At 39.3% G+C, this 16364-nt stretch overlaps 2 protein-coding genes across 4 annotated transcripts; one reads left to right on the top strand and one right to left on the bottom strand.

Annotated features, from left to right (window-relative positions):
* The first annotated feature begins 2982 nt into the window (after positions 1–2982).
* Positions 2983–9389, top strand: sys1 (SYS1 golgi trafficking protein). Of its 2 annotated transcripts, XM_085456374.1 has the most exons (5): positions 2983–3175; positions 3537–3643; positions 5239–5495; positions 5589–5656; positions 5918–9389. In XM_085456374.1, the coding sequence occupies exons 3-5, from the start codon at positions 5334–5336 to the stop codon at positions 6156–6158; spliced, it is 471 nt and encodes a 156-aa protein (XP_085312500.1). In that variant the 5' UTR covers positions 2983–3175; positions 3537–3643; positions 5239–5333; the 3' UTR covers positions 6159–9389. The 2 variants fall into 2 exon arrangements, with proteins under 2 accessions (XP_085312500.1, XP_085312499.1); XM_085456373.1 differs by lacking the exon at positions 3537–3643.
* Positions 9390–11213: 1824 nt separating this feature from the next.
* On the bottom strand, positions 11214–16118 carry LOC146709447 (neuritin-like). 2 transcript variants are annotated; one of them, XM_085456376.1, is made up of 3 exons: positions 15768–16118; positions 14685–14835; positions 11214–13937 (listed from the first exon to the last, which is right to left on the bottom strand). In XM_085456376.1, exons 1-3 carry the CDS (start codon positions 15817–15819, stop codon positions 13709–13711), a joined length of 432 nt encoding a protein of 143 aa, XP_085312502.1. In that variant the 5' UTR covers positions 15820–16118; the 3' UTR covers positions 11214–13708. The 2 variants fall into 2 exon arrangements, with proteins under 2 accessions (XP_085312502.1, XP_085312501.1); XM_085456375.1 differs by having other exon boundaries at positions 14685–14838; positions 15768–16115.
* Positions 16119–16364: the final 246 nt, after the last annotated feature.

The following is a 16364-nucleotide window of genomic DNA, read 5'->3' as shown; positions in this document are numbered from 1 at the left end:
TATATATATATATATTTAAAAAAGCAAGGCCAAACAACATTACCTTACAAACGCAGCGGCAACCAGTGCACACAAAGCTCCGACTAAGAAAAAGGCTAACTTTAAGTTAAAAAAATCAGGAACACCTGGCAAGGGGGGCGTGCCAGATCTGGTCACCATGGGTTGTATAATGTTTTCTTTTTAAAATCATTAATCACGAAGTCAGTCCTTTCTAAAGCTCAGAACTCACCTCCCAAAAGCTTCACACATCGACGAGCCTGAAAGTGGTTCAACTTGACCCCAACTAGAAAAAAATAAATCCTCTTATAGCCTGATAAGTTCCAGAAAAAAAGACTTTTTACTTGATACCAGACTGAATTGTCCATTTCCATTTCCTCCTATTTTAAATAAGAAAACTTTATTATTAGTGAAATACAGTATTTCTGAGCAGAGATGGGCAGTAACACGTTACTGTAATCTGATTACTTTTTTCAAGTAACGAGTAAAGTAAGGGATTACTATTGCAAAAACGGCAATTAGATTACCGTTACTTTCCCGTAGGAACGCTGCGTTACTGCGTTACTAAAACCGTGATTTTTTTGCGAGAATGTCTCACGACAGTGACGTAAGTGAGTGCGCCGTTAGTGACAACAGCTGTGTGCAGATCAACAATGGATGACATATTGATTGCGGGAGAGAATATGAGCGTGCAGCGTTTAAAGCGTGGAAGTACTGACCTTACTTTGAGTTTGATTCCATAAAAAGTGACAAAAACATTAGTGTCCATCGTGCGTGGGAAGAAAACTTCTTTTTACAGCGAAAAAAACCCCTAAACTTCCAAGCAAGTACTGAGTGCGCAACGACGTAATGGGAAATTCACAGAGAAACTCGCGGATTCTTCAACTGACCGCGGCACACCTGCACCAGGGTAAACCTCCGTCTACCTCAGTCCTGCTTTACAGGTGAAAATAGAGCAACAGGACCGCTAGTCTTTGACTTTATTTATTTTCTGCTGTGTTTTACTTGCATCTATTTGAAAGAGTGAGTGTAAACACAAAAAATATTTTATTTTATGTGTTGGAATGTGCAGAAAATAGGTTTAAATGTTAAACTAATTTATTCAAGTCAGAGAATGTTGCATATAATTAAATTTTTGCTTGATGCATAAAGTTAAAAGATTAAAACTGATAAAACAAGTTAAAAAAAGAGACTTTTCCATTTGATTACATTTTGTATGATGGATTATGTAGAAAAAGTAGAATTGGGCTGAAAGCTCTATCGCTTTATCATCTATTCAGGTTGTAAATCGTGTTTTTACAAAGTAACTAAGTAACTAAGTAACTAAGTAATTAATTACTTTTGAAAATAAGTAATCAGTAAAGTAACGGGATTACTTTTTGGGGGAAGTAATCAGTAATTAGTTACTGATTACTTTTTTTAAGTAACTTGACCAACACTGCCCAGGAGGCATCCTTGTCAGATGCCTGAACCACCTCAACTGGCTTTTTTTTGATGTGGAGGAGTAGTCGCTCTACCCTGAGCCCTTTCCGGATGGCCAGACTCCACAACCTATCTTTAAGGGAAAGGTCAGCCACCCTTCGGAGGATGCTCATTTCCGCTGCTTGTATCTGCAATCTCATTCTTTCTCATTCTTTCACTACCCAAAGCTTGTGACCATAGATAAGAGTAGGGACATAGATCAACCGGTAAATCGAGAGCTTCGCTTTTAAGCCCAGCTCTCTCTTCACCACAATGGACTGGTACAGCATCCACATCACTGCAGCCACAGAACCTATCCATATGTCACCAAGGAATTGCTTAGCTGCCACAGTGACCTCTTTCTCGGTGATGGATGACTTGTCCCCGCTCGTCTTCAGACTTTTGGTGCTGTAAGCCAGGGAGATGGCTCCACAATCCAATGAGAGACCCCAGGTTTAAACGGAGCCCTAACTCTGGCTGGATTAGCAAAGCAGACAAATAACTGGTCAAATAAATACACATTCTGAATTAATCAACATAGAAAACGCAGCAGACACAGGTAATGCAGCCCAACTCCCTCAGGGAGGTGTCTGTGAAGCCATGGATTAAAGACTGGCGACCAAGTGCTCACCCTTGGGCAGTCACTCTGCACCAGGGAAGGGCCCTGGTAACCCTATCCCAGGCAGGATGAACTGTTTTCTAGAACTTCTACTTGTAGGTGTTTTTAAAATGGTCTTGTCTGGTCCCTGACCAAGGACTAGGGTTGGCAACTGTCCTGTTTTAGCAGGGACATCCCATATAATCAGCAAAATTGGTTCATCCCTTATTCTACTTTAAATGTTATGTTATGTATGATCATTACATGCAATGTCACATATAGTGCATATTTACACTATGCCCAGCTGGTTGTGCATTGTGCTTCTGGCACTCCAGAGTGTCCCTTATTTGATAATTAAAAAGTTGGCAACCCAAACCAGGACCAATTTGCCATGGAAAATCCTACCAGGGGGGCAACCCCCTCACCTCCATGAAAACATAGCCCCTGGGAGACACAAACCCCTCCACCACTATAAGGTAGTTATTTTTAATATCAATAGTAAAAAGACAAAAAAAAAGGAAAGGAGGAAAAAAACCCAATGAAAACAATTTTTTAAAAAAACCAACATGTTAATATGCCCTTCCTCCTTTGTCTGTCTGGATATTTTAACAGCTTCTTATTAATTATTATTTAAACGTTTATCATTTTATTTCTTTATCGATTTAGATATGCAAAAAGTAAAATTCATAATTTTTTGCAACCGTTTGGAAGTTTTAACTTGGTAGATTTTCAAAATAAATGTAGCTAGTTCATCAAAAAAAAAAATTCCGAAACGAAAAATAACCTATTATGAACAAAACAATTATAGACGTTGCTTTTTGATGAATTACGAGACATTTTTATTACACACTGTTGGCAAATAATTAATGTCGCAGGAGTGACAGTACATGGGTTTTCAGGAATAGAACGGAAGTATTTTACTTTGGCAGTGACTAGTTGGTCATGAAGTTTTCTTTCCGGGCAAACTGTTCTGACTTCCGTGTTGTTAACAGGGTTTAGCTAGTCCAATGTAGTGTACGATGAGGCCCGGTTAAGTAACGACAGAATTTGGGGAACTTTGAAGAGCCATAGGGATTATCGTTGATCCAGCATCCTTAAGACTTTCTGACCCGCGGGCAGGTCCGTATCACTTCCAGACCGCTCTCCTTCAAACACGATGAAGCTTTAACTTAGCGCCGACTCACCCTCTGTAATGTTTACAGGTTTTAGGCTGGGAGATAAAAGCCTTCGCGAGTTAGCCTTCGTTTTTATGTTTAGTTGAGCTTAATATAAATAAATAGATTTGAGCCATTTAGTCTCCCGCCTGTGAGCGATCACATGATATTACATTGGCTTTTGCTAATCTGCGAGTATGTGTTGGTCGACGGCTAAGCTACCTGTGCTATCGGGTTTCTCTGTGTTCACCTAACCCTAACCTACCATCACCATAACATTACAACCCCGATTGTTACTGAGCTACCTCGGTGTTTATTTAAAGCAGGATATTGTGGGTGTGATTTAACTGAGATCCGAGTTAAAGCAGAAGCGGATGTCTTCGTCGGCGGTTCGAATCCACTTAACGGCTACCCTGAGGTACCCCTGAGCAAGGTACCGTCCCTACACACTGCTCCCCGGGCGCCTGCTTAGTGGGCTGCCCACTGCTTCACTGAGTGAATGGGTCAAATGCAGAGAAAAACAAGTAATTTCCCCATGGGGATCAATAAAGTATCCATTATTATTATTATTATTATTATTATTATTATATATTATTGGATTAATTCTTAAAGCCATTAGTGGTCATGCCATTAAAATCGCTAAATGTGACTTGGTGTGTCACTCCATCTCACATCATCAGCTTTGTTCAACATTTTCTGCTCGACCATGCCCGATTTGCCAGAACTTTGTCCAAAGTTTGGACACATGTAATGATTGCTATGAAATTTTACCCTCATATATCAAGTATTAGCAGTCCGGGATTCGGGTTAGGGTCTTACAATGCACTATTAGTCACACCTCATGTGCATCACATCCTGGTCTTGCAAGGCTACTCTAGTGAAATGGATCAATGAAAATGAAATATTTCATATATTTAACACAATTTATTATCTCTGTTATATTTAGAAAGCCATCTGGAAACTTTAGAACTGTGTTTTGTCCGGAATAGACTGTTTTTGTGATAAAACTTAACATGTTTGTGTAATCCAGCACGAAAATTGGATGTAAATGGCATTAATTTAGCATTCTTTTGGACATCATCTACAATTCAATTCAATCTACAGTTCGCAAATGATCACTAATTGTCTTTTGCAATGTAAAGCTTTTGCTCAAATGTGCAACTTTATTGGGCTGCTTGATGTTTTTTTTGTCTGTCTTTCTTTCCTTCTGAACTAGCCAATACTCGACATTTTTTGATGTATCTCTCTCAAATTACAGATACTGGTTTACTAGTACAAAGCTCAGGCGTTTATCTTCAGTGGTTTTTCATGTTCAAATATTTCCTCATTTTTTTAATGTATGGAAAAAACTAAAAAGTATCTCATATTTCATTTTTTTATCGTTGCCCAAAATTATACCGGTATTACCATGAATGGTATGATATGGCCCAGCCCTAGCAACCATTATATATGTCCAAGCTTTGGACCATAACATTTTTTGGGAAATATGAGCTGGTCAAGCAGAAGATCTACGGTGAATTGAGATGGAAATAAATGCTTACACATGCACAAAGATGAAAGATAAGACAACACTGTAGTGATCTGCTGACCTGTTTTTAGTGATTATTAACTGCTGCTGATGTGGGTGCAAAGGTCATGAGGACTGCTTTATCCTCTGTTGTGTAAACCGATAACAACATAAACTTCTACACTTTACTCCTCACACATTTCATCTCATCTCCTGCCTTTTTACCCCCCATTTGTACAGGAACTATGAATGCAAGCACATAGTTTACCTAGACTGACTTTTGCGAAAGCTTAAGTCAACCGGACTAACCGTGTTAAGTGCCCGAAGTGTACTAAACACTTTGTTCCGGACATCTGTTTATTTTCTACTTAAGTGCAAAGCAGCTGGCTGTAGCTATAATCTTCCCTATTTCTGTCTAATAAATATATTAAAGCAGGATTTAAAACCAAGCTTTGTACTAATCTAATCCTTTTTTTCCCAATGTAACTTTCTGTGTTTCAGATTTTTTATTTATTTTTTAGATCACACCCACAAGTCACATCTGATGGGCCAGCAGTTAACAGTTGTTAGCAGTTGTTAACGTCCTTTGTGTCTGTACGTGGAACGTCAGCCAGCAATGGCCACTCATTTCCGTAGCTACATCTGGGACCCGGTCCTCATCGTGTGCCAGATCGTGCTGATGCAGTGCATCTACTACAGCTTTTTGGGCCTGTGGTTGGCTGGAGTGGACAGCCTTGTGCAGAGTAGTCGGTCATTGGACCAGATCTTCAGCTATCAAGTAAGTTTTAAGATATGCGTGCGTATGCATTTTTGTGTCGCATATTCGCTCTCTTAAAACTGTAAATGTTAAATGTTTTCTTTGCTTTGATAGGCTCTCGGTTTTGCAACCGTGCAAGGCAGGCTCTCAATGATGGCATTCATCTTGAATTCTCTTACCTGGTGAGAAATATCATCAGTCTTTTTTCTATACATCATAAATGGATGAGATTTGTGTGACAGCCAAACAGCATCCTGTTTTTCAAGCATCCCATGAGGCATTCATTATAAAAGGGTGTTTAGACCTTATTTACATCTGTGCAGTTACACATTTCGTTAAGTGTAAAGGTTGAAAATTTTAAATGTTTACGTAGAAAATGGTCAACATTTAATGTACAGTGATACTCAAACTTTGGCATCTTTTCCGTGTCACTGTTCCTGCAGCGCCCTCGGTCTGTGGTTCTTCATCCGCCGAGGGAAACAGTGCCTGGACTTCACGGTCACCGTGCACTTCTTCCACATGATCGGCTGCTGGATATACAACGCTCATCTTCCAGCTGCCTTGTCCTGGTGGCTCGTCAACATAGCTTGCATGGCGTTGATGGCTGTAATTGGAGAGTACCTGTGCATGCGGACTGAGCTCAGGGCAATTCCAGTCAACACTGGACCGAAATCTAATCTGTGAATTTTCTTTGGTGACGGGCTGAAAGATTGTGAAGGGTAATCCTTGAGGGACTCACTGAGGGTTTTTTTTCCCATCCTCCACTCTTGGAAAAGAAAAAGAACATGAACCTCTGTCAGCACGCATGTCGGATTTTCGTGCTTTGTCTGTTTCCATCAAGTGGTTCACCCTCCCGGACCTGATCTATTTATTCATAGCTGCACATTAAATATTGGACAGTGCAAATTTGTAGCATATTAAGACACCTGTTTTAAGTCTTTTGAAAGCACATGCCAGTTTACATCCTCCTCTAAACTAAATGACTACAAATGTTTTTTAAGTAAGTTTTTATGTTGAAATTCATTATTTTCATTCCTTAATTTTAAGACATTTTTTTCTGATTGTTGTTAAATTTAGCAGACATACACATACGCAAATTAAAAAGCTCTGTCCTAACAGCACTTTAAAGATGACATCAAAGTTTTAGTTACTGCTTCTTAAAGCTGCTTTTAAACGTTAAATATGGGGAGAAATGTGTTTTTAGACAACAAAAAGGTACAGTGCTTAGCAGATTTATTAGATCATCTGTCACAAAGACAAATATTTTAGAAATCTGTCAAAAAACTTCACCTACAAAAACAAATGTTTCAAATCTGTAATGGATGTAAAACAACAACTGTAATTTGGCACCTTAATAAAGAAAAAGTGCTTTTGCACCATTTTAGCTCTTTTCTTTGGTAAAACTGTAAATTTGAAAATAATTGATAATAATTATATTTTAGTACTAAAAATATCGTTTCAGCTGCACATACTGGTGGATTAACCATTACAGAAAAATAAAAAATTATTTTTATTGGTAATTTAGGGCAGCTGTGGCATAAATCTTACACTGGTGGTCTAATAAATTTGTTAAGCACTGTATGCTAATCAGTAGGTCATCATGTAAATCCAAATATAGGAAAGATTTTATGCGTCATAATTCGAGCTCAATAAGTGGTCCAAAGTAATAAAAACCAGGCTCAATTTGATGTTTCCTACATTCAGCCTCCTAATCCTTGTTAAATGCTTTTCTTTTTGAGTCTGTACCACATTTTGCACAGCAAGCATTGTTGGGTTCTGTCTCTTTATGGCATGATGTATTATGCAAACCGTTTGGCCACTTCGGGGACAGTTTGTCAGCCACCAGCTGCGTTCTGACAGCTGACTTTGTCTGTGCTTCTGAAAAATTGCTGTTCGGGGAGGATGTGATGGGGAAAGTCCTAAAATGTGCGGCTCTGATGTCTTTTTTTTTCCTCCTTTTTGGAGCAGTGTCAGACTGCTCATTTCGCTGGTGACGTTTAAACTCTTAACAGAATTGACTTTTTGTCTTTAATGTGTTACAGCTCATGCTACACACGCTCGAGATGCTCTTCTTTAGACTATCAGTTTAAAACCTTTGCAGCTTTGATGGTGCGGATGATGCAGTGTCTTGTTTTGCAGTCACGTTTTCCTAAGGTGTGAAATGAGTTTATAATTATGATGCAGGGGGCGATATTGGAAGGTGCAGCCTCAAATTGGAAAGCAGCTCCCATTCAAGCTGCTTTGAGTAGGAACAGAAAAAGCTAGCCTGTCCAAAGAATGTAATCCATCACCTCTCAAGGTAATTAGCGTGGTATATCGATGACTTGTTGTCTTAAATATGCATAATATTATAATGAGGGAGGTCTTGCCTGAGCTGCTAGTAAGCAAGAAGTGAAAAGTGTCAGGATTTCTTCCCATCCTCCCATTTAAGCAGTAGCTTCATATTTACTCCACAGAAGAGATGTCAGGCTTAAAGTCCACTTTGATCTTATGTGGGCCGAACAAGTAAAACTCCAGTTTCTGTCCGTGTACACATTTCATCTTAATGTAAGATAAAAGTGCAATTTTAACAGTATGACTTGGTTTTTTTTACATGATAAAGAAATGCAACGCTATTGTAAATGAAAGAAAACCTGTCAGTGCAACCTGTTGGGCTTCACTGTAAGAAGTAAATGTGTAAAATACAGGAGTCTGTAACTTAATTACTTTGGTGTATTGTGAATGGCAGCAGGGGAGGTCTTATCAGTTGGAAAAGATGTAAAACTTGTGGGGAAAAAAAACTGTAAAAAGTTTAACATTTATGTCCTCCTTCACTTTCAAAGCCATCCAATCGGCCGGATTGGGGTCTTCACCCGACCCGACCGATTCTGGCTCCTGGGCCTTATGTTTTACACCCCTGCTCTATATAAGAGTGAGCCGACTCTTACAAAAAGGTGAACAACTGTTTCCCGAAATCTCCACAAATTACTTTTTTTTTACTTTGTACAAACTCGTGACTACTCTTTCTAAGTTGCTACTTTGTTATCTAGCAGTGGAACCTCTGAAAGTGTTCACATCACCTTTTGTATCTTAGATTTTTTTGGTAATGTAATTCAATATACAAACTCTGGATAGATCTATTCACATCATTAAATTCCTTGGGGAGAAAAAGAAATTTCTCCTTTCTGGAGATTTAAATGTCTGCACATCTCATGTTGATTATATTAAAAGGGTAAAGTCTTGGAGAGGAAACTGCAGGTGGAAAAACAAAAAAGCAAAAACAAACATTGGCCATCATGCTTCAGACATCAAACATGGCTTCTCTAATGAGGGTATTTCCACATGCATGTCTTTACTTCTCCAAACCTTTTCTGCCCTGGGCCTTGATCCCTCGCTGCAGGAAGTGTCCAGGTGGAAAGCAGCAGATGGGAGAGCACTAACGAGTTGAAAAACGCTGGTTGCAGTCGTCCTTACCCCCACTTTGCTCCGGGGATGACTAAAAACAGAAACTGTAATAGATGGGTTAAAAAGGATCGGCTGCAATCAGTAAATGTACCACCGGTTTCCATCTTAGTGCTGTTACTCTCCTGAAGCCAGTGAGCACACACTTAGGTTTTAAACATTGTGCTTTATTATTATAAACACATTACTTTTCCATATATTGCTTTATACAGTCTTGTAAATTGTGTATTAAACTGAAAAAACCAAACCCTCACATGGATACTGAACTTGGTTTTACATTCAGGAGTTCTTTCCACGTTTGAGCTGTCATTATTAGGATTACTATGGTATCATCATGCTTTGTTCAACAGCAGGGAAAAAAGTCCCCTCTTAAGAAGTGACTATTGTATTGCTCATGCTTTGAGGACATCACAACTTTTTTTTTTTGTATTGTTACCCCCAGGTACACAGTGGATGACGTAACAGCAGTACAAACCTCTTTCTAAAAAAGCTGTGGCATTAGGCAAAAATATCAATAAAAACAGAGTGCGTTGTTATGCAAAAAATTTAAACCCCGTAATTCATGAAAGTAGTCCAAAATAAACATTCTTTAACTTTGTTATTTTTAAATATGTTCTCGTTTTAAAGATGATGCTGTTAAACTACTGGACAGGCGAGTAAAATGACTCTTAGTAAAGAAAGCGTCCCAGAAAACTATGTCAGAAGTAAGGATGGTGCATAATATCACTGAAAGGTTCAGAGAAAATCCAAAGAAATCTCTGTATGCAAGTGAAACGGCTAAAAGCCAATGTTGAAGGTGCGCCCTCACGTAGCACTGCATTAGAAATAGACATGATTATGTTGTGAAGATCAGTATAGCGACTCAGGACCACTGTCAGAGAACAGGTTTGTCTTGTCATCCATAAGAATAAATTAAAACAAACAAAAATAAAGAAACATCCTGATATGTTGTCTTCTCTGGTAGTTGCATAAACTATTAAATCTTACCACCTACATACTAGCAACCATGATATGGGAAGCATTAGTATGTATGGTATGGTAAATTGCAGATATACTATACAAGACAAAAGTATTAGGCCACACCTCTTAATGTTTGAATTTAGGTGTATCAAATCAAGCACGTAGCCACACCTGCAGTCTGCTTGTGAAAGAATGGGTTGTTCTCAAGAACTCGCTGAGTTCTTGAGAACTTAAGTGCTGCCCTGTAGTAGGATGTCGTTGTTACAACATTAGTTGTTACTTTGGGTTTATGCTTTTTGATCTATGCTCTAATTGTCGCAACCACAAATCCCCCTTAAACCCTGAGCCATAATGTGATTCGACTACATGTCAGCTATTGTGACTGGCCTGTTCAGTCCTGTTGATTTTTCCTTTTGAATTTATCCATGTGAGAATAACAATCATTACCTCATTAAAAGGAAAAATAATCATATCTATATGAAGACTCATAAATGTCAGCAAATTCCTGGAGGAAAATTGCTTAAGCTATTGTAGTGGAGAAAACTGCTTAAGCTATTCTCCCCCAGAGTAACAAATATGTTTGGACCCTCAAAAAAACTGACTTCAATAAGAGGAGGAAAAAAATCCCTGCAGTTTATTTATTCCTATCACCTGGCACCGCATATAAAACACTGAGACATGACCACACATAATACACCAGCACAAGCACAAATGACATCAGCCACTTACGTACGTTACGTTGTAGGCTCTACAAAGATTCCCTGCAGAAGTCTAAATCAAGAGTCAGTGGTATTATTGCAAAGTGGAAGCGTTTAGGAACCACAACAACTCAGCCAACGAGTGGTCACATGAAGATACAGAGCAGAGCTGGCGAGCGCTGAGGTGCATAGTGCGTAAAAGCTGCCAACGCTCTGCTGTCTTAGTAACTGCAGAAAGCCTCCTCTTGCATTAACATCAGCACAAAAACTGTCCACTAGTAGCTTCGTGGCACGACTTTCCATAACCGAGCAGCTCCTGTAGGTGTAACATGTGGGTGGCCCAATACTTTTGTCCATCCAGGCATCATTAATGTTAAACAGGCTTTAAAAGAACGTATGGTGGCATCTTCTGCAGAGAACAACTGAACTGTTGAGCAGGTTAACGAGCATAAATTGGGAAAAAATTGATTTCAGAACTACATTTGGTTTTCTCAGCTTCGAAATGCTTGTGGAGTGTTGTTTCAAGAAGTGATGAACACGCTCTTATCTCAAGTGATTTTGAGATGTGACATTTGTAACTATCCATCTCATTATATTTAGCATGGTGTGTTATATTTATTTTAAATAGGGGTTTACATGATTTCCAAATCCAAACATTCTGTTTTATTTGGCTCTTCCCACCTTTTTTGGAAAAGGGATTGCACTTTGAAAGATGAAAGAAATAGAAACAGAGCAAACATGCTGATGGAGTGTAGGTAGGTATGGGGGTGAGGATAATACATCTGCATAACAAAGGATGCAGGCACACTGAGGAGCTAGCGTAACTTCATGCACAGATCAAGACCACTGTACGCCATCTCCGAGGTAAAATTAACAATCTGTCCATTTTTCTGAAGCACTGTCACAAAAATCACCATGCACTTGTGATAACATAAACGACTGAATGATCCAACTTTGTTAAGATCATTTTTAAAGCAAATATGTATATATGGACACAGTTTGGGCAAAACAAACAAAAGAGAAACACTATTTCTCCAACATTTGAATTTACTCCGAACCAAAGGGCTTGATGCTGTTTTAAGAATAAACACTGTTTTTTTCCCATGACACATTCACCAAAATATTAATCACAAAAGACAATTACTACTCATGACATCTCATAGACTTTTGTGCTAAATAGATGCAAGTTATTACACATTAATCTTTCTGTTTCTGAAGTTTGTTATTATTCTCACAATTTGACTTAACAGATAAAAAAATTTTTTTAGAAGAGGAGAACATTGTTTGATATATCAAACACATATTAATGATGTAATCAGTAGAACTTTATGGCAGATTTGTCTTTGAAAAGCCACCCACGTGTATTCTGTCATCTACTGGAGTATGCAGACTACTTTAATGCACAAGGTTAGTAATAGGATGTTAATAGCAAGTGAGCATTTTCTCACAGAAAGTCACAAAAACAAAAATTTTGTTTTTACACAACGATCAGTGGGTTGGAAAATTAAAAGGAGCCGTGGTTTAACTAAAGGTTTAACATGGATCATGTGCAATATACATCCCCTATTTTTTGGTGTCTTTATAGCAGCTATGCAACATCAGCCCTGATGGGCTGAAAGCTTATAAGGAGAAAGGGAATCCAAAGTTGTGTACGAACTGCTTGATTGTCACCTTACTACAACATTTTCTACACTTCAAAACAAGTTAAAGAGTGAATTCACCTCTATAGTGCATACAAATGTTGTTTAGTCATGTCGAGTCTGATTTGGCTCTTTGTTTGATCAGTAACAACCTTAAATAAACAAAAAGTACAGAAATTTGCGTTTGGTCGATAATTTCTATGTTGTAACAATACGTCTCGGCAATAAATCTGAGTATGAGAGCTGCACCCCTGAAAAACTTGTCAAATCTGGTTTGTCATTGTTAAATTGCCAATATACTTTGTTTCTTCAGACTTCGATCGTCCAATCCAATAAGCACCAAACAAGAGTCAGTAGCAGAATAAGCTGAAGATTTGGCAAGGTTTTCATGGGTGCAACCCACATACTCAACTCTGCTGCTCAACCCAAAAATGTGTTTTCCTTACAAATGTGGCAGCATGTAAGGAGAAATTAACAGGCTTTCCAGTAGTATAATATTTAACATGAAGCATTGTTACAACAGAGGACAACCAACCAAACAATAATTTCCTTGGTTTTCGTACCAAGTTTGTAAGGAACTTAAAAGCGGTAAGATGTTATTCTTCATGACGTGTCTCTTTAGTGTTTTCACAGAGCAAAGCTGTGTTTATACAAACTCAGTGGAGGTCAAAAGGTTTATGCTGTAGCTCATAATTAAAGAGGCAGACTGGCATTGTAGTAGTCTGACAGCCCCATCGTCTGTACTACAAGCAGCAGCTGGTTAGCTTAAAAACTGGAAATAAGAGGGTGGGGCAGAACTGCCAGCACAGATCATTCACAAACATTTTATAAATCATTTCTTCAAATTACACAAAAGTGAAAAATATATATATTTAATGACAAGCTAAGCTAAAACTGGTTGCTATGCCTTTCATATTTACTGGTGAGATCTTAAAGTGGGGTCAGTTTTCTAATTTACTTATTGTAAAATCAAACTTTTTCTTTAAGGAGCATGGTGAAATCAGACTTTACACAAAACACACCATGGATGCAATAACTATCTTATATACAAAAATGTGAGCGATGAATAAAAAGTTATTTGGGCTTAAAAACTACAAAAATTAGACGTTATATTTTCACACAGGTAAACTATTGCAAGCTGTGTTTTACTGCACGACATTGTACAGATATATGCGGCAATGTGCCTGCTCCTTGTACAGTGTTAGTAACCCAGAGCCACAGGTGTCTGATAGTAGAATGAGCTGACCAAATTGAATGTGAAATCCACGAGAGTGTGTGCTTTTAATCTGTTTATAATGCAATTCTTTCTGCCACTCCACCCAAAGCTGGAGTATTTGAGAGAATTTCAAACCTCATTCATCACAGACATCAGCGACTCTAGGTCAAAATAATCCTTTGAAACATTTGTGCTCTTAAATCCTTGGCTTTAAGTTTAAACTCTGGAGGACCGAAGCACGGCGAATACGGCGTCCTCCTCACCCAACCCCTGCTCCATCTATGCAGAAGCCCAGCCGGGCCCAGTCAAGGCCAGCATCAGCGGCAAGATGAGGACAGCGCTAGGTGAACTTAGACTGGGAGAGGAGCTGGGACTGCACAGATCAAACAGACTTCCCTGGAAGCGTATCTTCCTGGAGTCCTGCCTCAGAGTCTCCCAGATGGAGCTGACTTCCTCCTGACAGTCGGACAGCGCCGTGAGCGCACAAGTGTGGAAAGCTTCCCAGTGGCTGTGGCAAATAAAAGGATCATCAGTTCAGCACTGTGTCTGACATTTCACTCGGAAGTCATTCCCACAACAGCATGCAGACATGCACTGGCTGTGCCCGATTAATTTGCTTGCCAAAAATCTATCACTCACACGGCTACGAAGGATGCAAGTAAGTCAAGCTGTGCTTTAATTACCATGGCAACTGTATGAGAGAGTGAAACAATATCACAGATGATATTGCAAGTGGGCAATTTTCAACCAAAGGATTGAGTGTAAATCTTTGTCTTCAGTGCACTGTGTTGGGGTTGTGGAGTGCATGCAGTAACAGTGACAAAGAACTTCCCCCGAATTTCATTACTGCTGCAGCGAGGTCATACATTATTTAGCACAATGGCTCAGTGTCTCAGCACCATTCATTTCTCTAGTCTCCTCTTCTCTGGGATTGTGGCATCTGCTCCCTTTCTCTCCAGTATTTTGTTATGAGATGAATATTTCATCCTGTATATGTCTATATTATTGCTCTCAATTACGCCTTATTTGATCCTAATTGAACTGAAAGACAATTTTGTGCACCAATGGGTTTCTTAATCGACCCATGAAAGCTGGTTTCTCTCTGCATTTCTTGTTCTCTCTGCTGAGGTTATCATTTGTATCTTAGTGCATATGAAAGCTCTACTCACAAAGAGTGATGAGAGCTCAAGCTCACAAAACTCTACAAGGAATGTCTCGCTGCTGCTCGTGCACTCGCCGGTAAAGTAATTATCACCTGCACACAGCTGCCACTCCCCTCTCACTGGTCACGTTCTCCTGGTAGTTGTCCATGCTCTCTCCCAGCTCCAGGACACATTCGGAGAAGTCCTTATAAATGTTCTCACACTTCACATCGACAGAGTCTCCTGGCACCGCTAAGGACAGAACTACTGAAAAAACAGATACAGGAGACAGCTTTCTTTACCGCTTTTGTGATGCTTTGTACACTGACAAGCTACAAATAACCATGAGAGACAAATCAGCATCCACTGTAAGTGCACATAAATCAAATTTCTTTCTTGCTAAGTGTCTGGCTTAAGATTTCAGACTACTTTCAGACTTCACTTACGAATATACAACCTTTAAGCAAAGACCTCTCTATTACATTTATAATAATAAATACTATCACTCTTATTTAATTTGATAATTTAATTTGATCAGAAAAACTATGTGACAGGTTGTCAAACTTTCACTTCAGAAGCTGGAAAACCCCACCCCACACTCCATATTTCTTATCAATAATTAAGAGTGAAAAAAAAAAAGGGATCCAAGTTAAATAAAGGTCAGCATCAGAAAACTTTTGTTTATTTTGCCTACCAAAAGATCACATTCATTCGGCTCATGCTCTTCCTGGTCGTCCAGCCCCACAGTTTTGGAGCAACTGCTCTAGACAGATGTAATGTGGTGGAAGGAAAACATTCCTGACCACCGCAGCCCAAAGCTCGCTTTGTCAATAATAAACTGTACTGATTATAAAGTGCATATTTCTGTATTTTAGTAAAAGTGACAGTTGAGTGAAAAAAGAAGAAGAAACCATTCCGTGAGTTTTTGTCTTTAGGTAAGCGTTTCATGTAAGAAAGCTTGCACACTAAGTATAGATACAACACTCAGTAGGCTATCTACCGCCGCTACAAGCAGTTGGCACTGGTACAGGTCTGATAACCATCATGCAACACTGATGGAGATAAATAAGCTTACGGTCACAGCACCTACATTCTGCTGCAGGAAGATTAAAAGAAGAGAAAAAAAAGACAGCTTTCTGTTCCAAACCATCCCAACTGGCTCCCACCATAAAGCGACTGAGATTGAGATACCGTACCGGTGGCAAAGGCAACAATCCATCCGATCTTCGTCGACATGAAAAATCCCATATCATCCCATTTCAAGCCGAGCGGAGGGCGCGGGATGCTGCTGAGGCGCCGAAATAAAAAGATAAAAAGCGTCTCTGAGTCACACGGAGGTGATTAGCTGCCCATCATTAATGTGAGTCGATGTGTATCAGTGATTGAGCGCCGATAAACACTTGGTAGGTGTGTATTCACAGTCTTTCCTTGCTCCGGCCGACTGCTGACGTTACCTGCCCCCCGGCGCGCGCTGAGCTCATCTTCCCCCCTTCAGCACCGGACAGTTCTCACCTCCCCGAGCAGGAACCACGGCCCTGCTTCATCACCCGGTGCTTTTATGCTTTTGTTAGACACCTCACACAGGATGTCATCACAGGATCTCAGCTTTTACACATATATACACATATTCCCTCAATCACATATCTGAGGTTGGGAAAATAAATATTTACTTTGTTCCACAGGGAAAATGTGGAAAGGTTGTGGAATGCTGTGGAAACATGTAGCATTTGTCTTTTCCCTGATTTTTTCTTTCTTTCTGCACACTTTCACAATCAAACAAATTTTTAATATTA

The sequence above is a fragment of the Copadichromis virginalis genome, linkage group LG5 (genome assembly GCF_057382275.1).
Source record: "Copadichromis virginalis isolate Kocher_CV1m ecotype Utaka linkage group LG5, C_Virginalis_male_GT1.1, whole genome shotgun sequence".
Classification (NCBI taxonomy): domain Eukaryota; kingdom Metazoa; phylum Chordata; class Actinopteri; order Cichliformes; family Cichlidae; genus Copadichromis; species Copadichromis virginalis.
The sequence above is the reverse complement of the archived record's forward strand: the minus strand, read 5'-3'. Positions and strand labels throughout refer to the sequence as shown.

What these genes read in the sequence shown, in the direction of transcription:
- sys1 (XM_085456373.1), top strand. Translation starts at nt 5,334, where the DNA reads ATGGCCACTCATTTCCGTAGCTACATCTGGGACCCGGTCCTCATCGTG. An exon ending in ACCAGATCTTCAGCTATCAA is followed by an intron (nt 5,496 to 5,588) that starts GTAAGTTTTAAG and finishes TTGCTTTGATAG; the next exon opens with GCTCTCGGTTTTGCAACCGT. An exon ending in ATCTTGAATTCTCTTACCTG is followed by an intron (nt 5,657 to 5,917) that starts GTGAGAAATATC and finishes CTGTTCCTGCAG; the next exon opens with CGCCCTCGGTCTGTGGTTCT.
- LOC146709447 (XM_085456375.1), bottom strand. Translation starts at nt 15,819, where the DNA reads ATGGGATTTTTCATGTCGACGAAGATCGGATGGATTGTTGCCTTTGCC. An exon ending in GATTGTTGCCTTTGCCACCG is followed by an intron (nt 14,839 to 15,767) that starts GTACGGTATCTC and finishes CTGTTTTTTCAG; the next exon opens with TAGTTCTGTCCTTAGCGGTG. An exon ending in GGAGTGGCAGCTGTGTGCAG is followed by an intron (nt 13,938 to 14,684) that starts GTGATAATTACT and finishes TATTTGCCACAG; the next exon opens with CCACTGGGAAGCTTTCCACA.